The sequence below is a fragment of the Oryctolagus cuniculus genome, chromosome 6, assembly GCF_051225735.1.
Source record: "Oryctolagus cuniculus isolate XC-2025 breed Fujian yellow rabbit chromosome 6, ASM5122573v1, whole genome shotgun sequence".
NCBI classification, from domain to species: Eukaryota; Metazoa; Chordata; class Mammalia; order Lagomorpha; family Leporidae; genus Oryctolagus; species Oryctolagus cuniculus.
Genome location: NC_142872.1, coordinates 151,256,795 through 151,276,865, shown reverse-complemented (window position 1 = coordinate 151,276,865; position 20,071 = coordinate 151,256,795). Strand labels below are relative to the sequence as shown.

At 40.7% G+C, this 20,071-nt stretch overlaps 1 protein-coding gene across 9 annotated transcripts in view; it reads right to left on the bottom strand.

Annotated features, from left to right (window-relative positions):
* Positions 1 to 20,071, bottom strand: part of NSMCE2 (NSE2 SUMO ligase component of SMC5/6 complex) — a 249,738-nt gene that overhangs the window by 106,954 nt on the left and 122,713 nt on the right. For 4 of the 9 annotated variants that reach the window (XM_089336483.1, XM_089336484.1, XM_070075483.2 and 1 more), the window contains one exon: positions 5,849 to 5,932. The exons of the other annotated variants lie outside the window; for them this stretch is intronic. In XM_089336483.1, coding sequence (XP_089192609.1) covers positions 5,849 to 5,932 — 84 coding nt within the window. The remainder of the gene's footprint in view (positions 1 to 5,848; positions 5,933 to 20,071) is intronic. 9 annotated transcript variants of the gene reach the window in all.

Genomic DNA, 20,071 nt, shown 5'->3' with positions numbered 1-20,071 from the left:
AGACCAGAATGGAGTTCCTGGCTCCTGGCTTCAGTCTGCCCAAGCTCCAGTCATTGTGGCCTTTTAGGGAGTGAACCAGCAAAAGGAAAGTCTCTGTCTCTTTCACTCTGCCTTTCAAACAAAATCCTTTTTAAAAAAGATTAGCCAGCATAGGCTATATCCGTTCCTTTAAGGTTTGACAACATTTACTGAAAAGTATATCTGGAATTTGTATTTTGAGGGAAGGAGGAATATTTTTTAAAAATCCCATCTATGCCATTTATAGCTATTTGCCATTTTGAGCCAATTTTGGTCATTTTCACAATAAATTCTGTTATTCATTTTATAGACTGAATTTTTTTTGCCATAAGGTTAAAAATTACTTTTCAATATATGTTTAAAGAACTCCCTGTGCATCTAGTCATAGATAAGCCTGTTTTTATTCCTAATTTCATCTTTTCTATCTTTATTTCCCTATTTCATTTTTTAGTAAATTAGTTAATTCTACTGTCTTCTTTCTAGTTCATTATTTTCTTTTATTATTACTATTAGTCCTTTAATTTTTCTATTTATTTTGTTTTTTTTATCTGATTCCCCGCCTTGCACTGCTGTTTTAATTTATTTATGTGTATGCCGTGTGACTTCATAAAGCAACAATTTTCCTTTAATACAGTTTTGCTAAACCTTCCTCCCATCTACACATTTTGTTAAGTCATGTATGTTCTTTTCACTAACTTTTTAGTTGTTCTCAACTATATATCTTCTGATTTATGTCTTTTTAAAAATTCAAGCAATTAATATTTTGGTTAATACTTGACATAAAAATGTGGATTTGTCCACTCTACAGCCAGAGAATGTGGCAAGTAGAATTCCAATGTTTTAATATCCCTTAAAATGCTCTTTATGGTCTAGTGTAAATCTTATAAGTATCTGACTTTGTAGTCATATACTTTCTATAGGACACAATGTATATATTAAATTAAACTTATCCAGTACTCTACATCCTTTTGTTTTTCCAGTTGCCTTTTAATAAAAACAATGTCTTTTGATAAAAAAAAAGTTTTATGCTCACCATTGTGTCAGTGTTCACCACCAGATTTTTAACAGTGAAATGATAATAAATCGCACACTATGGTGCTTTTTGCCTCAAATTCTAAAGTAACAGTAGCATCCCAACTTTTTCCTTTGTTGATTTCTTTCCATTAATATATCTTTCTAAACATGTGCCTTTGGATTATATTATAGCTGGACTTTTCTTCATCCTAAATTTACGTCAATAAAGCAGCAGCATTTTTGGAGTCTGCGCATCCCTTTGCCTTCCTCCTGCCTGCTAAATTGACTAGCATTCTGTAACTACAGATGCCTGCTATTAGTGTGTTACATTATTCTTTTTTGAGGAATCATCTGTCATTAGCATTGTGGTTCACCACTATGTTAAAAACTGCTATTCACAATTCTGTGCCACTTAAACATATCCTTTTTACTGGACATTGTCTAGTTATTATTCTGGCTCTAGTATGCCTTCCTACGTTTCTCTCTCAGGGGAAGTACACATGCGTGGGATGTTCTGCAAGTCTACCAATGTCAAAGATGATCCTTTTATTGCCCTTTCAAGAAACCTGGCCTCCAGAACCTGTGGGACTGCCAGAGATTCCAAAACCTTTAAAATATGCTCCCTCCTCTCCTACAACCACACCACAGTTCAGGTCTCCAGCTGTGGCTGTTAGAAGCCGAGGGGCATGAATGAGCACTGGCCAATGGCCTCTATACGTATCTCCTAGACAGCATCCCCTTTAGCACGGGATGAGCCCCTAGCTAACAGGGTCTTCTTAGAACCAAGTTTTGTTTGCATCGTACCATCTTGTAGCTGTTTGCAGTGATAAAAGCGTTCTCCTATTAAATTCATTTAGGCACATTCGAGGAGTAGAACTGAGGCAGAGTAGAGCGATGGAGGAGAATGGGTGAAGTTCACTCTGTGAGCTCAGGTCATGACCTTAAATCAGAAACCTGTCCAATCTATCCCGCACTGGCTCTTGCTGCCACACTGCTTTGCTTCCCAGACGTTCCACTAGCTCCACCTCAGAACGCGCTTTACATTCTTCGCACTACCTTGGTCTCCCCATCAATTTCTCCTCTCTCTTCATGGTTTTGCTAGGTGCAATCCTCAAGTCCTCTCCTCTCATTCTTTATACATTTCCCAGGTTATATCAACCTCCTGGCTTCACGTGTCATCTGCATCTCAAACTTCTCCACTTCTCCCCCAAACAGTGTTCATACAGGATACATTCTCATCAGTAACACCCCTCGCTACCCTTCTCAACCACAGGGACTTCTGGAAATCTGAAAAGGGGCACCGAAGCTTCAAGAAGCATTTCTCCTGACCAGGGATCTGTGGTCTGGTTCATCTGTCTGGTAAACTGTACCATCATCCATGGAGCTGTCTGCTCCAGAAGCCTGGAGGTCACTGCCACTAGGTTTGAGGGCAGAGATGGGTTTTTTGGTTCATCATTGTATCTAACAGAATACCTAACATGCAGCAGCTCAACTAATATTTGTTAAAGAAATGTATTTAATTTATCACTAAATTCTGTGGTTTCCACTTCATATCTTTTCAACTTATCAACTTCTTTACATCTGTACCTTCAGTACGTCAGTGAAAAATCACTACTATTGCTTACCTGGTTTCCTATCACAGTCTCCCAGCCACTAAGTCCCGCTTCCTCCAAGCCATTCTCCATTACAGATCAGTTCTTATCACCCCTCAACTAAAGGCCCTTTAAAAATCAAATCCAGGGCTGGTTTTGACGTGCAATGGGTTAAGCTGCCACCTGCAAAGCTGGCATCCTGTATCAGAGCCAGCTTCCTGCTAATGTGCCTGTGAAAGAGTGGCAACACAGGCCCCAGCACCCATGCGGGAGACCCGGATGGAGTTCCACGCTCCTACCTTCAGACTGACCCAGTCTAAGTTGTTATGGCCATTTGGAGAATGAACCACTGAGTGGAAGATCCATTCTCTCTTGATCTCTGTCTCTCTATCACTCTTTCAAATACAAAATAAATCTTTAAAAAGAATTAAATACAAATTTCTCAACATGACATACAAGTTTATAACTATCTTTTTTTTTTTTTTTGGACAGGCAGAGTTAGTGAGTGAGTCAGAGAGACAGAGACAGAGAGAGAGAGAGAGAAAGAGAGAGAAAGGTCTTCCTTCCATTGGTTCACTCCCTATATGGCCACCACGCCCGGCACACTGCGCCAATCTGAAGCCAGGAGCCAGGTGCTTCCTCCTGGTCTCCCATGTGGGTGCAGGGCCCAAGCACTTGGGCCATCCTCCACTGCCTTCCTGGGCCACAGCAGAGAGCTGGACTGGAAGAGGAGCAACCGGGACTAGAACCTGAGGTGCCGGCGCCACAGGTGGAGGATTAGCCAATTGAGCCACGGCATCAGCCAAGTTTATAACTATCTTAACTTCATACATAGCATTTCTTCAATGTAGGTGTACAACTCAGATATCACTGTAAAGACAATCTTCTGATGCTCAAAGGTTAATTAAACACTCATCTGACATGCTCTCCAAAGTATTCTGTACTGCCTCTACTGCTGGATCTATTCTACACTATAATTGCTTACTTACTTGTCAGTCTCCTCAATTAACACTGCAAATTTTTATGGATGAACCAGTCTTTTGTGTGTGTGTGTATCTCAAAGACCTGCACAGTTCTGGACTCACACTGGCATTCAATGGGTACCTAGTGAATGAGTATGTTTTCAAATATATAACTTTGGAATTCCATCACGGGGCAAGGATCTGAAGCCAGGTGAGATCCATAAAAAAGGTAGTAAGGGTCCATGAATACCATGAAATTGTGTATGTTTTTGACAGTAATTTTCAGACTGTTCAGAGTCAGAAATTCTAAAAATTTAATTAGTATTACTGTTGGGAGTATATCTGACTTAAAAGGGATACCCTGAAGTCATTAGAAATGAAAACAAAATAGAGCATACATTCACACACAGAGAGACAGATATTTACATAACATGAAGCCTTTATGCTCTTTTACCAAAATGGGACAAGAAATGGAGAGCAGAGGGCTGCAGGAGGACTGAAGGAAAACAGGTGATTCCAGAAAAGGAACTGAGAGAAGCAAACAAGGAGAGAAAAGTAATCTTTGCCTACTCTCCCACTTGGTCTTTGTGCAGTCGGCGTATGCAAGGTTGTATAACTTTGAAAACTGCAAACTTCAGCTTGCCCTGATGTTGCACAATTTTAAGACATTTCTGTTCCACAGTTAGTTGTCTTTTTGGTTCAGTCTAGTGAATTCTTGTCTATACCCTGACCTAAAACAGGAGGAAAGAGACAAAGAAAAAGGAAGGCAGTGGCCTGAGCCAAGAGGAGAGGGGCAGGGATCAGTGTGGGTCTAATACTCATCACTTCTCAGATCACTACCTTTCTCTGGCCCACTCTACTCCTTTGTCTTTATTTATGGTATAGTTTATGTGTTTTCCTATATGCAGGAACATCAACAATATATCATGCTCTTTGGTAAATTGAGAGAGAATGTAACTTCTGAAAAATATAGGTAGTTTTGAGAGTCCTAATTTTTTCAAAAATTATAAATGTTGACCATGTCCATCTTCTGTCCATCAAGCATTTATTGAAGGAAGGGAATATGAATTTTCTTCTTAAATTTTAATTCCTTAACAAATTATACTGCCTGGCTTGTTTTAAAATATGTGAACCTTTGTATCATAAGATGCCATCACTAACCTAAGGCAGGACATTCACAGAAGTGGTGGCAGGTTTGGGCGTTCTGATACTTCTGAGCATCACTTCTACTACTGGATAGTCTGTCGTATAACTCCTGCTCTCACATTCAAGACGATGGGGATGAAACAGGAGCCTCCTAATACTAGCATCATTTTTCACCCAGTAGAAAAAGAAAGCCCAAGGATGGGGAATTTGGTCAAAGAGCCTAGAGAATTCATTTACTGGTTAGTCAGTATCTAAAATAAATAGTCTTTAATACTCTGTACTTCAGCCCCATATCATTAAACATTAATACACAAGAACATATCGATTATATTGTGTGGAGATAGAAGTCTCATGGATGTATTATACAAGATGCCTCAAAAAGTTCATGGAAAAGGTGTATTATGAAAAAACTGCATGCATTTCAAAATTGCTTGCACTAAAAAACATTTACCTTTTAATTTCATTTCTCCATAAACTTTTTTGAAGTACCCTATAGGTATTAATCCTGGTGTCTGATTTTGCTGCAGAATTGCAATTACATAAGCAAAATTATGGTTAGCGTGATTAAACAAGTTTTTAAGAACCTAGCTTATAAAAAATAAGTCAGTTCAAGATTTAATATTTACTATCTTATCTGAAACTTTTGTGAAGTCTTAGTAATCTGTGAAAAAATACACTATTTTAAATCAGTGATAATTGGGAATGGCTCTGGGTAAACTCCTGATAAACTGATGGTGAAATTTAGTGATCGAGTAGATATTCTGGCTGTGAATCGGGGAGACGGGGAGAAAGGAAAAACTGCTATGTAGTAAAGTGGCAGCTAATAATGCACTTGATACACTACTCCATTAAAAAAAAAAAAAAAACTCTGTGATTCACTGAGAGTTGTAATGGGTTTTTCCCTGTTATCTACATTGATATCCTTTTTGGCAAGAAATTGCTGTTAATGATTTATTGAAACTTGGTTTGAGTTCCATTACATTCATGGTTAAGCACAGAGAACTTGTGTTTTATTTTTTTCATAAGAGTTCATGGGACTTGAAACCCTTGCAACGTTATTGCAATTGTCTTGAAGAGAGAGAGACAGATGAGAAGGGAAGAAAAAAATTCTATAACCTCGTTCATTGCCTGCTCTACTTGCATCCTTATCCTTAATCTGGTCGAACTCATTGTGTCTTCCATCTTCTTTAGGTTTCACCGCTGCAAGAGAGATCTGGGTTAGGAAGTGACTTGGGTATCAGGCCAGGATCAATGCTGACAGTGAGATGAGAACCAGAAGACGCTGGGAAGCAAGAACTGGAAAGGAGTTGCTGGCGGTCCTCAAGATGTGGCATCTACAACACATATTCCAATCATTCATACAGGTGTGGAATTTGCACAACCTGACAAAGAATACTCACCCAGAAGAAAAGGGTCTACTGTCATCCGGATAATATTATTTAGTACTCTCCAACTACAATGTGCACGTCATTAAGAAGTTCTGAACTAAGTACTACAATCGGGAGGAAGTATTCTGAAGTGTGGAATGGAAAGGAAACACAGTACACGACAATGTGGATGGACGTCACCTGGGAAATTCAGCCCACACAGTAGTGTTCACCTGGATGAGCCTTGCAGGCTTTGCTATCTGATTTCATTGACTGGAATCAGGAATGCAGACTCATACTAACAAAACTCACAACACACCAATGTATTAAAAAGAAGCAGGAGACTTTATTAATTTATAGTGAACAACTGAAGAATCAGGCATGCCACTTTCAGCCTGATGGTGAACTGGTTTCTTGGGAAGGAGAATTATCAGAGGGAAGCGTGGTGCGAATGCAAGCAGAGCAAGTGGAATTATTTATGCAGGATTTCAGTGCAACAGGGCATGAGGCTCTGCAGCTCTCTAAACACACTTGGGTTATACACCTGCCAGGCCACTTGGATGCACGCCTCAACTCAGCAGGTGCTGCGAGTCTAACAGTCCTTTGTTAGGTACCGTAACAGGTACATTAATGGATTTTTTTTTCTCTGTTTTGGACACAGAGACATGCTCTTCTGTGTGTCTGCATAAGATGTCAATGTCTTTACTTAGGGTATAGTCAAATCTTAACGCCCAAAGAGTTTTTATGTCTCTGAAGTCCGCAAGCCTCCCTTGGCTTTAATCAGTTAGGTATTCACTTCTTGGTTTTCATTTCTCTGCTGCATGGGATCAAGAGGGTCAGTGCATGGTAGATTCCACATTGGCCTACAGTTCCACAAAGTGTTGGTTAACTTCAAATCAACCTGTATTTACTGTGCCAATTTTTTGCCCACTGCTGTGCCAGGTAGAAAATAACATTCAAAAGTATATCAAGAGCCTCTCAAGAAATGTGGAGGATGCTTTTTGTTCTTTAAAAGGTACGTTTGTTTACTCATTCACTTTTCATTAGCATTTACAGACCCTGTCCTACACCAGATTTACTAGGTTTGAGAAATATAAACATAAACATGACACTGTCTTATTCCTTTTGAGAGCCTGCAGTCTAGCAAAGTAGCAAGGTAAGCTTAAAAAAAAAAAAAAGTACCGTGCCAAGTGATTCAGAGCATTGCAGAACGAGCACTTTTATATCTACAGGCAGAGTGAGAAGTCATTTTAAATATGATCTTAAACATATAAATACTAAGGACTATTTAAAATATTTAACTAGGGGTGGGCATTGTGGTGCAGTGTGTTAAACTGCCGCTTGGGACACCTGCATCCCATATTGGAGAGTCTATTTTGTGTCCTCTGCTTCTGACCCCCCTTACTGCTACTGCATACCTTACCAGGCAGCAGATGACGTCTCAAGTACTTGGGTCTCTACCCCCACCCTCCAGAAGACCTGACCCAAACGGAGTTCCTGGCTCTGAACTGGCCTTTCTCTGGCCATTGGGGAGAATCTGGAGAGCTTACTAGCAGATGGAAGATGTCTCTTTTTCTCTCCATCTCTCTTCACTTTGTCTTTCAAATTAATTAATCTTTTCAAAAATATTTAACTACAGTGACACAAAGTCAAAAGTACAACTTCCTGAATGTCCTCAGTTAGTAGTCTGGTGTTTCCAGATCATTTTATGTGTGCAGGAAACACATATAAGAATATAAACAACTTATTAAATAAATTTATAACATTTATATAATATAAATACACACATGCACTCATTTATATAAAGTATACTTTATGTGGGACCATAATATATACACGTGAGTAGGTACACACACAAACACAACGGTATTTCAAAGAGCTAGAGGAAAAAATGGAGCCTAAAATAAGTCCATTTTTAAGTAAAAAAAATTCTGAAATTCATGCATGGAAAGGGGAGTGGTGTCTTGAGAAAGTTAATGGAAAATGTGTACTATGAAAAAAATATGCACAGATTTCTGTGAATTTCCATGGGTAGAAGTGAGAAGCCAGAGGAGTTATCTTTTTCACTTTCAAATATCCTATCTAATACTTGCACAACAAGCATATATTATTTTCAGCATTAGGAAAAAATAAATTAACAATATACTCTTAGGGGCAAATATATGTGGCAAAGGAAATCAAGAAAAATAAGACAGAAACGATGGAGAAGGCTTCTTGGAAAATGCAGAACTTGGAATGGGCCTTGCAGCACTGGTAGAGTTTAAATGAGGAGAGAAGGTGGGGTTGGGGGGAATTGGGTTAGGTGGACAAGAAATGTGTTTTGAGCAGGCATTAGCAAAGAAATAAAAATGGTACCTAAAGAGGATCATAAGGAAGTTGACCTTGCTAAAGATAATTCCTGTTTACCTTGGGAGAGGTGACTAAACAGATATAACAGAGCCAAAGCATAAAATGTGGAATGCTATCGAAATTAAGAACTTTCAACTGGTTCAATGGGAAACAGACATCTTTACAGGTCATTTCACAAGGAAGTAATATGAAACAATATGGATCTCAAGGAGTAATTTGTTAGAATGAGATAAAACATGAAAATCCCTGGTAACATGCCAGTAACTATAGATTTTATAAGGGAAGTTATTAAAAGCTACATTTTAGGAAGATTATCTAGGTATTCTTGAATAGAGTGCACCTCAGAGAAAGGAAGATTCAGAGCAAGAAGCTCTTCCAGTATTTGCAAGAGCTTGCCCAGGTTTCACAATCTGAAAAATGTGGATAACTGTTTCACCTGCCAGGACTGCTGTAAGGATAAATACACATAAAATGGCAAAGCCAAAATCCATCAGTCCATTTCTTCTCGACTGCTAATTAGTTCAGATATATGTTGATAAAGATCAGAACTGACATGCTGGACATGAGAATGGGAAGATAAAGCCAAAAGATTTTTCTAAATAAATAATCAATAAGGACCTATTTATTGGATGCAGGGAATGAACAAGGAAAATAAGTGTATTTCTAGGTTTGCACTAGGGGAGTCTGCTGGAATGGTGATGCTGGTGACAGACCAGTACTGGTAATCTACAGCAGGTCTGGAGTCACAGTGATTTTATCACACAAGTTTCATCTCCTCAATCTCTGTTACCCCCAACTCACAACCCTTCTATGTGGAGAGAAGGCAATCTCCTTGCATTCACACAAAGATGGCTTAGGAATTTTTAAAACAGAAGTCCCTTTGCATTAATTTCATTTTGGAAAAAATTTCAAGACTGTATTAAAACAAACTGAAACAGCTGAGACAGAGGCCACTGTTGTGGCGCAGCAGGTTAAGTCTCCACCTATAATGCCCAAATCCCATATGACTTCCAGTTCGCGTCCTGGATCCAACTCCCTGATAATTCACCTGGAAAAGCAGCAGAAGATGGTCCAAGCCCAAATACCTGAGCCTCTGTAATCCACATGGGAGATCCGGATGGAGTTCCGAGCCCTGGCTTTGGCCTGCGTCAGCTCTGGCCATTGAAGCCATTTGGGGAGTAAACTATCAGATGGAAGACCTCTCTTTCTCTCTCTCTAGAAGATCTCTATTTCTCTCCTTTTCTCTCTCTTTCAAATAAATAAATAAATTGCTTAAAAAAATAGTTGCAACAGGAAAAACTGCTGTATATTCAATTATCATAGTGGGTAATACATGGTTAAAAATTCAAAAACTCCACACAACTTAAAGGAAAAAAATTCTACATAAATAAAATATTTGACAGAATTAAACATTCATAGGGTTTTAAATTATTTATATTTGTAACTACGAGAGTCAGAGTCACAAAATTATGAAAACCCAAAAAGATTAATGAAAATCAGTAAAAGTGGTTCTGATTTACTGTGTTTTTAAAATGATTTTCTTTTAAGCGGATCCTGACTTCCAAGTTGCATGTCCTAGCCCCAAAGCAGGGCTTGCTATAGCTTCACAGTATCCCAGAAATCTCAGTGGCAGCCTACGTTGCCCAGCTAGAGGTCAAAACGTTTGAGGACTATTGTAGGACAGAACACAAAAATTGGAAAGGCTCCAAAGTGCTCTGTCAGGCTTCGGACTCCTTACTTTTCTTCGAGGTCACATCCCTGTGGAGGATGAGAGTGGACAATTGCAAAACTAAGCCTCCAGAACTTGTTACAACTCTGGAATGTGATCACTCTTTTGCAATGGAATGGTCACCATCATATGAAATCTTGAGAAATAAAGTTGCTTGCTTACCTGCCAGTTCCTGTCAGAATAACGAGTACACACTACAGTCCTTTGTCTACACTACCAACCTACCTTTTTCAGTACTGAGGATTAGATTCTTTGAAGAATGTTAAGAATACTTCTACATACTGTACTTGAAAAGGTAAAAAAAAAAAATAAAAAGAAGAAAACAAACACATCTTTGCTTTACAGTAATGAGAAGGGGAGTGTGGGAGAGGGTGAGGAAACCATAAAACTGCCCAGAGTTGCAAGGTGTGGAAGCTGGGCGTGCATCCCCTACTGTGCACACTCGTTCGTTATGTGTTTGAAATCTCCTTCCATAAAAAGGGCACGCACCTAAATTTTCAAGATTGTCTCCTCATTCTACATTTAAAAACGAACATCAGGGGCCGGCGCTGTAGCGCAGCAGGTTTAAGCCCTGGCCTGCAGTGCCAGCATCCTATATGGGCGCCGGCTTGAGACCCGGCTGCTCCACTTCTGATTCAGCTCTCTGCTATGGCCTGGGAAAGCAGCAGCAGATGGCCCAAATCCTTGGGCCCCTGCACCTGCATTGGGGCAGGACCCGGAAGAAGCTTCTGGCTCCTGGCTTTGGATCAGCACAGCTCCTGCCGTTGCGGCCAACTGGAGAGTGAACCAACAGATGGAAGACCTCTCTCTCTCTCTCTGTCTCTCCTTTTCTCTCTGTGTAACTCTTTCAAATAAACAAATAAATCTTAAAAAAAAAAAAAAACACAACGAACATCAGTACTGTTTAAAACACTGAGTTAAGATTTCAAGACTTACTGTGGCTTATTTGCTCAACAACAATAAAAAAAATCATGCCAGACAATAATCCTTCCTATGTGCACGGTGCTTACATAAAGCACTTTTACATCTATTATTTTAAGTCATCTTCATGAAAACACTGGGAAACACAGCTGATAACATTTTAATTTATGAAAAATAAATAGAAGGCTCAGAGGAGTTAAGTAGCTGCCACGTCATTCATTTATTTCTCTAACACTTACTGAAGGCCTATACGTGACAGGCAGAAAATAAGGTTGTCTTTCTAGAGGTTCACAGTTTCCTTAGGGGACGGATATGTAAGCTGATAATTAATTACATGATGCTGCGATCCATGCTACAATGAAGTGCTTTTCAAAACAATTTTTAATATAACCTGCATAAGAAATACATTTTACATTACAACCCAGTCTATGCACACATAAGTAATAAACAAAAATTTCATAAAGCAACACCGTTTGTATGCATGATCCATATGGGTATTTTCTAATCTACCCTATTCAGTAATTTTCCTCTTTAAACAAAATACTGATCACAACCTCTTACACTGATTTCATTAATCACTGGTGGGTTGCAACCAGTAGGGTGCAAATAGTGCTGTGATGAGTACGATGACAGTTCTGTGGCAAAACAAAAGAACACAAAAAATCTGCTTCAGGGAGGGAGGGAAGACTTTAAGGGCACGGGGCAGGAGTGGGGGGATGGATTATCTCAGCGTGTAATCAATATTACAGTGGCAGGACTACAACAAAGGAATTTGGATGCATTCATCACTCTGTCCCTGTAATACGCTGTGCTGTCTGATGCTGGGCAAACGTAAAGCAGCAAATGACCGTACTCGCTCACAAGCTATGGAAATAAGGCACTGTCTTCCTGATGGGACGTCTGCACCATTCACACTACTGAACCTTCATTACGTGGGTCGGTACTTCCTGTATATCAGGTTATCCTGCCACTATCTGTAAAACAACCATCAACATCTTGTATTAGCACATCATAAATCAATGCTTCTAACCTCAGAGTCTGTTTATTCCTAATGTCCTAAATTCTTGTAGATTCTATAAAATAAAGGCCTAAGAAGCAACAGAATCAGAAAATATATATTAAATATAAATCCAGGTACTGTCATTTTAAATGTACAATCATCTACACTGTGATTTTGTTCAATGCCTTAATCCTCTATTTCAAGGTCTCAAAAATTTGCTGTTGATCCAGGGCAGCTATGTCCAGAGCTCTGAGAAGAGCCAGTAAAAACTGTTCCCTCCACTCCTGCTAAAATCTCATGTTGCTGCCCTCTGCTGTCTAAGACAGACAGGGGCAAGATCAGGGAGACTCATCGACTAGATTTTCCTTTGCCACTTCCTCCATTAGGAAGAATGTTTCTCTTTTTAGGCACTTTTGCAAGTCTGTTTGTCCAACTGCACCAAAGACTCATTTTGTGAACTTGACATAGACTGCTAACTTCTTTGCACCTTTTATCCAAAGTAATAAGAGAAGGTGCTTTCCCACATTGGCATGAGATCAGCTTTCAGTAGTACTATTATTCACTGGGTATTCAATAAATATTCACTGAGGATACCGATACTGATGCTGAACAGAAAACAGACAAAATGAAGAAACTTAATTGAATTTCATGAGATTCAGGAGAACTATAGCTGCTTCTCTTTCCCATTTTCCCAAGGAAATGTGCTTTGAATATCAATGATGAAAGGTATTTTTGCCTGACGTTTTTAAAAAATAGTGTTCTTAATGAAAATCAAACTAAATGGAAGTAAGCCAAAAACACCAACCAGCACTTGTGTCTTTAATCATATATTGTACAGCTTTAATAAATTAAAGGGACTCTGGGCAAAGCTTTATAGGCATTAACTCACATGGATGGCTGGCCAAAAGGAAACAAGAATTATATTTTTGAGGAAGTTACTGAAAAGCATAAGCCACCTGCAAAGACCTCCTGATGTCTATCTGAATCTCTGTCTGAAGGCATGCTTAGGCTTGATAACTTTGAATGTTCTAAAGGAATCTGGAAAGGCCAATGAATTACAATGGACAAGGTCTTCTTCAAAAAGATCTTCATGCTGCAGGCTACACAAGAGATCTATTTTAAGAATACTCACTCTTTAATTTAGATCGCCAAGGATAACATATTTAAAAATCTGTAAATATTTAGTTGAGAGCAAGATGATAAAATACTAAAGCAATCAAATAAAGATAACTAGCTAAAATGAATACAAAAGAGACTCCTGATGTTTTCATCAATCATCATTTGCAGTAGACTGGAGGGGAAAATGTTGAACTCTGTTTTGAAGATGAAGCTGAATTTTATCTAGAGCATAGGCTTGGTGCCATTTTACTTTCTGAAATCTTTAATAACATTTCCAAGTTTGTATGAAGCATCTTCAAATCTGGGTACTTAGGTGTCTTAAACTCAAGTCTATACAAAAAACAAGCTCTCCCTTTCTGCTACCTTTTCCTCCTACCAACTACCACTGACCCTCTCCCTTCCCTATTTGTAATCAATTCCAGCGGTCTCTAAAATGGGGTACATACAAGAAAATCCACTGGAAAGAAGGTTAAAATACTGAACTGGATCCATGTTAAAAAGTACTGCACTATCAAGGGTGTGTAATTTTAAAAAAACTTGAAACTGCCTGCAGTTCATCAGTACATTAAGAGCTTAGAAAACAAGCAAGCAAAGTAGCAAGCAAACAGCAATACAAACGAAAAATTCCAAACACCTTAACACAGTTTTCAGGGCTTTCTATGATACTATCTCATGTGGTAGTGGAAACAAAGAACAGATTTCAGGCCTAGGTTTGAGATTTGATTTTGCCTCCTGTAAGCTTTGTGACTGGGGGGAGTCACTCAGGCTTTCCGAGCTCCCGTTGCCATCTGTGAGTGGCAATATGAACAGCTCCCAGGACTGTTATATGACCGGAATGAGATAAGACATATATGAGAAGGAGCTTAGTACAGAGCCAGGTGCACAGTAACTGATCGTCTTGCTCTAGGTTCACCTGCTACGCCTCTCCTCTGCATGCTTCCTTTACAACTGCCCCCATGAAGCAGCACCTTCCCTGCCAGACCCTCTGGAACATGTGCTTTTCTAGAAGATGACACAAGCTCTCAGTCCCCTGGGGCACTGATTATAGCCTCAAATGCCCTTTAAACTGCCTTCTCCAGTGAAATTCGATCGTGCTTCGAGGCCCAGCTCAAATGTTCACTCTTCCAGGAAGTCTTCCCTTCATTCTGCTGGTCAACATTCATCGCATTCACTTTTGTTTTTTCCAAGCAGACTGCCTGCAGCTTTACTTTGTTGCATATTTATGTATTTGTGTTACATTATTACTCATCTACATTTATTACCTGCTCTAAACCATGAGCTTCCTGCAGGTAGAAACTGTGCTTTCCTTCTGTTTAATTGAGCAACTAACACCTTGTGCTGGGAGTGACTTAATGTAAAATGTCCGCTAATTCAATAAATACATCAGAGCACTTTCATAAATTTTTGCCCAAACACAACACCAATCACTTATGTGAGCTTCTGAATTTTTCTGGTAAACTCAGTGTCAACTGGAAAAATTTACCATGATATAGTTTCTGTAATATATAATACAATAACAATAAATCCAAAACCTGTTATTTTGATACTTAAGACTCAATGCACAGAACAAGATATTTTTAGACTATTACTCTGACATTAAAAATTGATAATATCAATTGTTATCCACTGATAGACTGGAGGTAACATTGGTACAGGACAATGATCCAAAGAGGAATAAATCAATGGTGCACACATAAATGGGACATTAGGGATCAATTTAAAATTGTTTTGAAATATTTACTGAGCCAACACTGCTGAGTGAAATAATCAGGATACTAAACTGATCTCAATTTTGCAAATATGTATTTTATAAAAAAAAGACTAAGGAAATATACAAGATGTTGATATATGGTTATCTGTGGGTAATGGGATTACAGGTGATTTTCACTTTGCCATCTAAACTGAATATTTTACAATATACCCATTTTTACTGTCAGAAAATGAAAAATGATTAGATATAAGGAAATTCTAATGAACACTTACTCAGATTTACAAACACCAAAAAGTTACCAGCAAAGCAGAGGGCTTCTCCATTTTTAGTATTAATTGCAATATACAGCTGTAGACATGATCAAAAACCAAGAGTTAATGCTGTGGCTTAGAAAAACATATTAACAAAAGTTGTCCTTAGCTCTAAACAGAAGGCAGAGTAAGTCAACATGTGACTCCTTATTTGGCAGGTCCCAAAGCAGCAGCTCTGGGGGGGAAGGCCCAGGCTGGCATTCCAGTTAGCCCCGCCCTCACCAGCTGTGTGGTTTGCTCTCTGAGCCTCACCAATCCTCCAGTCAAGGATGCGCACACTCCCTCACCACTGCCCGACACCACTGCAGGAATCTCTTCCACAATGGCAGTGTCCTGGCAGGCCCTCTCCTGCTCACGGATCCGGGGACTGCACCCCCAACTTCAGGATGAACACGCCAAGGCAGGGACTCATTCTGATTTGAAGGGAACCAGGAATGTCTGATTAAGCTTGTCAGAGTGAGCTATCCGAGACTGCACCAGCCGTGACTGTACCTGTAGCACTCACTGGTGGACACTCTGTGAAGGGGAATGGGGGTCACAAAGACAGCTGAAGGGGGTGGGGTGGAAGCAGGTAGAGAAAGACACAGAAAGACGAGGGAGAAGAGGAGAGAACAGTGTTGGAGGGCAGTGCCATCAAAAGGGCAGAGAAAAGAGGAAACTAGGAAAAGCAGAAATAACCAGAGCGGCAAAAAGGGGGGAGTAAGGGGAAGAGAGAAAGTCATTTCTTCCTCTCCTCCATCTTCTGTCCCATTCTCCCTCCCAAATTTCCTCCCCTAATCACACTTATTTCCCTGCTTCCAACTCTCCTCTCGCTCCTCCTCCTCTGGCTCCCACCTTCTTAGGATGAAAATCAAGTTTTTATTCTCAAGAGTCATTTCCACTCCCTCTCAGACAAGTGCATTCCTTCCTCCAGGAGTCAGAAAGTGGGACAGGGAAACACTAACCCAGAGTGGACTCCAACGCTGGAACTGACTTCCCAAACCCCAGAGGCCCCGGAGAATCACAAAGGAGATCTAGCCTGATGCTGGCTGCCGATAGGAGGGGACCCAGTGCAGGGAGAGCAGCTGTTCACCCCGGCTCTCTGCCCTTGGCTACTCCCTGTCCTCGTGAGCACTATCTTCAATTACAAAGGATGTACTCTCTTCAATTATAAATGTGAATGTCCCATGATTAGAATTTATCATCTGATCACTGTACAGTCACCTTCCTTTTCTGGTGAATGTCAAAAATGTTAGCTTAAAATGTCAGAGCCGGGCATGGTATAAAAGTAAACCCACATGACAACTGGGCCACGTACGTAGTTAGTTGAAAGTCACACAGTCCTCGGGGTAGGAATGCGTTATTTCCAGTGCATCATCTCCATGCCCAATATGTCAGCTTAACGTGCCAAGAGAAAGTTCAAGAAAGAATGCTAGATTCTGACTGAACAAAATGGTATGCATTCTTCTTTTGCAGTAAAGTCTGAATTGAATCAAAAGTGTCCGTAATTGTTAAGTGGTACACGTGTGGGTACCAAGTGGGGGCAACTTGAGAGAGACTCAGGAGACACTTTGGTAACACTGTAAACAGTCTATCAAAATCCATCTTTCGGAAATTGTTACTTGAAGAAACTGTTCACATCGCATCTGGAAATGTGTTCATTCTTCAGTTCAAGTGTGTTATTTTACACCTCATCAAACAGGATGATCATTTGTCCACAACTGCCAAAGCCTGAAGTGAAAGCTAAAATGTCCTTGCAGATGGCTTTGTTCAGCAAATTAGCAGAATTTGCTCCTATGCTAAGAAAAAGCATTTTCTTATAAAATATGCCACGAAATAACAAAGGGAGTACCTTATTAAGTAAAACCGAGGCCTCCTCAAAGTGCACTGTAAAACAAACAAGCCAGTGGAACGCTCCTTGGAGAGGCTGCCTTGCGGGCTGTGCCCATACTCCTCTCAGGGGGCGCTGCGGAACAGCAGGTGCGGGAGCTCAGCATCTGCACGTCTTCCCCCTCTTCTGCAGCTCTCAGGAACTTGGACAGAGCCAAGCATGACACAAGAGCTGCAGGGCTCCGCACACCTGGTAGTGTGCACTACAGGACAGAATGGCTGGGTTGGCGGGGAAAGAAGTGAGAAAGACAGGAGGAGCTTGCCGGAGAGCTTTTGGAGGCACAGGATGAAAGGAGCCCCCTTGGCTGCGACGGTAGGAAAGCGTTACTTTCAACTGTTGACTGGCACTGTCGCCACTGCAGCTCTCTGAATGGCTCAATCTAACACTGGTTTAAGAGCTGGTTTTTAGACTCTGAAGCAATGTGTCTAAGTTCTCAGATTCAGCTCATTTTAGGGATTAGTACATAGAGCCTAAGAAAAACAAGCTGGATCCTACTGCATGAAGCCACCCTGTTTTAGCAACTCAGATTTTGGCAAAAGAAGTCCAAAGTAATCACTAATTTTTAAAAATCTAACACCCTACAGAAGAAAACACATAGTCCTGATTCTGCATTTTCCTCCTACTGCTATGAGGCCTCTCTTTTCCCCAACAAGAGGCAGTTTACATAAATGGTTATGGGCAGGAACTCTGCTGCCAGATTTCCTGGGTTTCAACCATAAGGCTGGGCCAACTGCTCAACCTCGATGAGCCTCAACACTCTCTTCCATACAATGGGGATACCAGCCATCTGTCGCCAAGTACCTTGAATAGCTTGGTGCATAGGAAACATGCAAAGAAGGTCAATTGCTGCTATCGTTAAAACAACTGTTAGAACTTAGCGACCAATAGAACAGGATGGAAAGCCCAGAAATAAATCCACACTGCTGGCACTTGGCATCGATCAATTTTTGACAAAAGTGCCAAGAACACACAATAGGGAAAGGGCAGTTTGTTCAATAAATGGTGGTGGGGGCCGGCGCTGCAGCTCACTAGGCTAATCCTCCGCCTTGCGGCGCTGGCACACCGGGTTCTAGTCCCGATCGGGGCACTGGATTCTGTCCCGGTTGCCCCTCTTCCAGGCCAGCTCTCTGCTGTGTCCAGGGAGTGCAGTGGAGGATGGCCCAAGTGCTTGGGCCCTGCACCGGCATGGGAGACCAGGAGAAGCACCTGGCTCCTGCCATCGGATCAGTGCGTTGCGCTGGCTGCAGCGGCCATTGGAGGGTGAACCAACGGCAAAAGGAAGACCTTTCTCTCTGTCTCTCTCTCACACTGTCCACTCTGCCTGTCAAAAAAAAAAAAAAAAAAAAAAAAAAAAAAGAAGAAGAAGAAAGAAAAAAAAATGGTGGTGGGAACACTGGATATCCACCTGCAAGAGAATGAAAATCCACTCCGTGGCTCACTTGGTTAATCCTCTGCTTGCAGCGCTAGCATCCCATATGAATGCTGGTTCTAGTCCTGGTTGATCCTCTTCCAGTCCAGCTCTCTGCTGTGGCCCGGGAGTGCAGTGAAGGATGGCCCAAGTGGTTGGGCCTTGCACCCACATGGGAGACGAAGAAAAAACACTTGGCTCCTGGCTTCAGATGGGCGCAGCGTGCCAGCCGTAGTGGCCATTTAGGGGGTGAACCAACGGAAGGAAGACCTTTCTCTCTGTCTCTCTCCCTCACTATGTGTCCAAAAAAAAAAAAAAAAGAAAAAAAAAGAGATAAAAGACTCAAACATAAGCTCTGAAACCATAAGACTATTAGAATAAATAGGGGGAAAGCTCCATGCCTTTGATCTGAGCAATGACTTCCTGGGTATGATCCCAACGGCATAGGCAACAAAAGCGAAAATAGACAAACAAGATTACATCAAACCAAAAAGCTCCTAAACGGCTAATGAAACATTTGACAGAGTAAAGGAACAACCCTTGGCTTGGGAGAAAATATTTGCGAACCCGGAATATGATAATGAGCTAAAAAGGTAGAAAATACAAAAGGAGCTCAATCAAATAACAGCAAGAAAACATACACCCCCACTGAAAATTGGGCAAAGAGCCTGAATAGATTTTTGTCAAAAGAAGACATACGAATGGCCAACAAATTTATGAAAACATGCTCCACACAGCTAATCATTGGGGAAAGGCAAATTAAAACCACACTGAGATATCACCTCACATCTGCTCACATGACTACTACTGAAAAAGATGAACCTTATCCAGTACTGGGAGGATGTGGAGAAGAGAGCCTTGTACACTTTGGTGGGACTGTAACAGAGCCATCATGGAAAGCAGCACGGAGGTTCTTCAGAAAACTGAAAATGGACCCAGCAATCCCACTTCTGCATATATATTCAAAGACATTAAATCAGTGTGTCAGGTCAAGCTGCCACCGGTGATGCTGGCATCCCACACTGGAGTGCTGGTTCCAGTCTCAGCGGCTTGGCTTCCAATGAAGCTCCCGGCTAACGTGCCTGGGAGAGCAGTGGAAGACGGCCCAAGCAGTTGGGCCCCTGCCACACACATGGAGATGCAGATGGAGTTCCCCAGACTCCTGGCTTCAGCCTGGCCCAGTCTCAGCTATTGTGGTGGCCATTTTGTAAGTGAATCAGTGGATGGAAGATCTCTTTTTTTTCTGTCACTCTGCCTTCCAAATAAATATATCTTTAAAAAAAATCAGTATATTAAAGAAATATCTGTAGTACTATGTTCAATGCAGCATTATCAATAATAGCCAAAATATGGAAGCAAACTGTCAACAAATGGAATGGATAAAGAAAATGTGGTAGGTTCACAATGGAATTCTATAAAGAAGAAAATCTTGTCATTTGAGGTAACACAGATGAACTTCCAGGACAATATGCTAAGTGCAACAAGCCAGCCACAAAAAGACAAATACTGCATTACCTCACTTTATGTGGAATCTCAAATAGTCAATTTCCTATA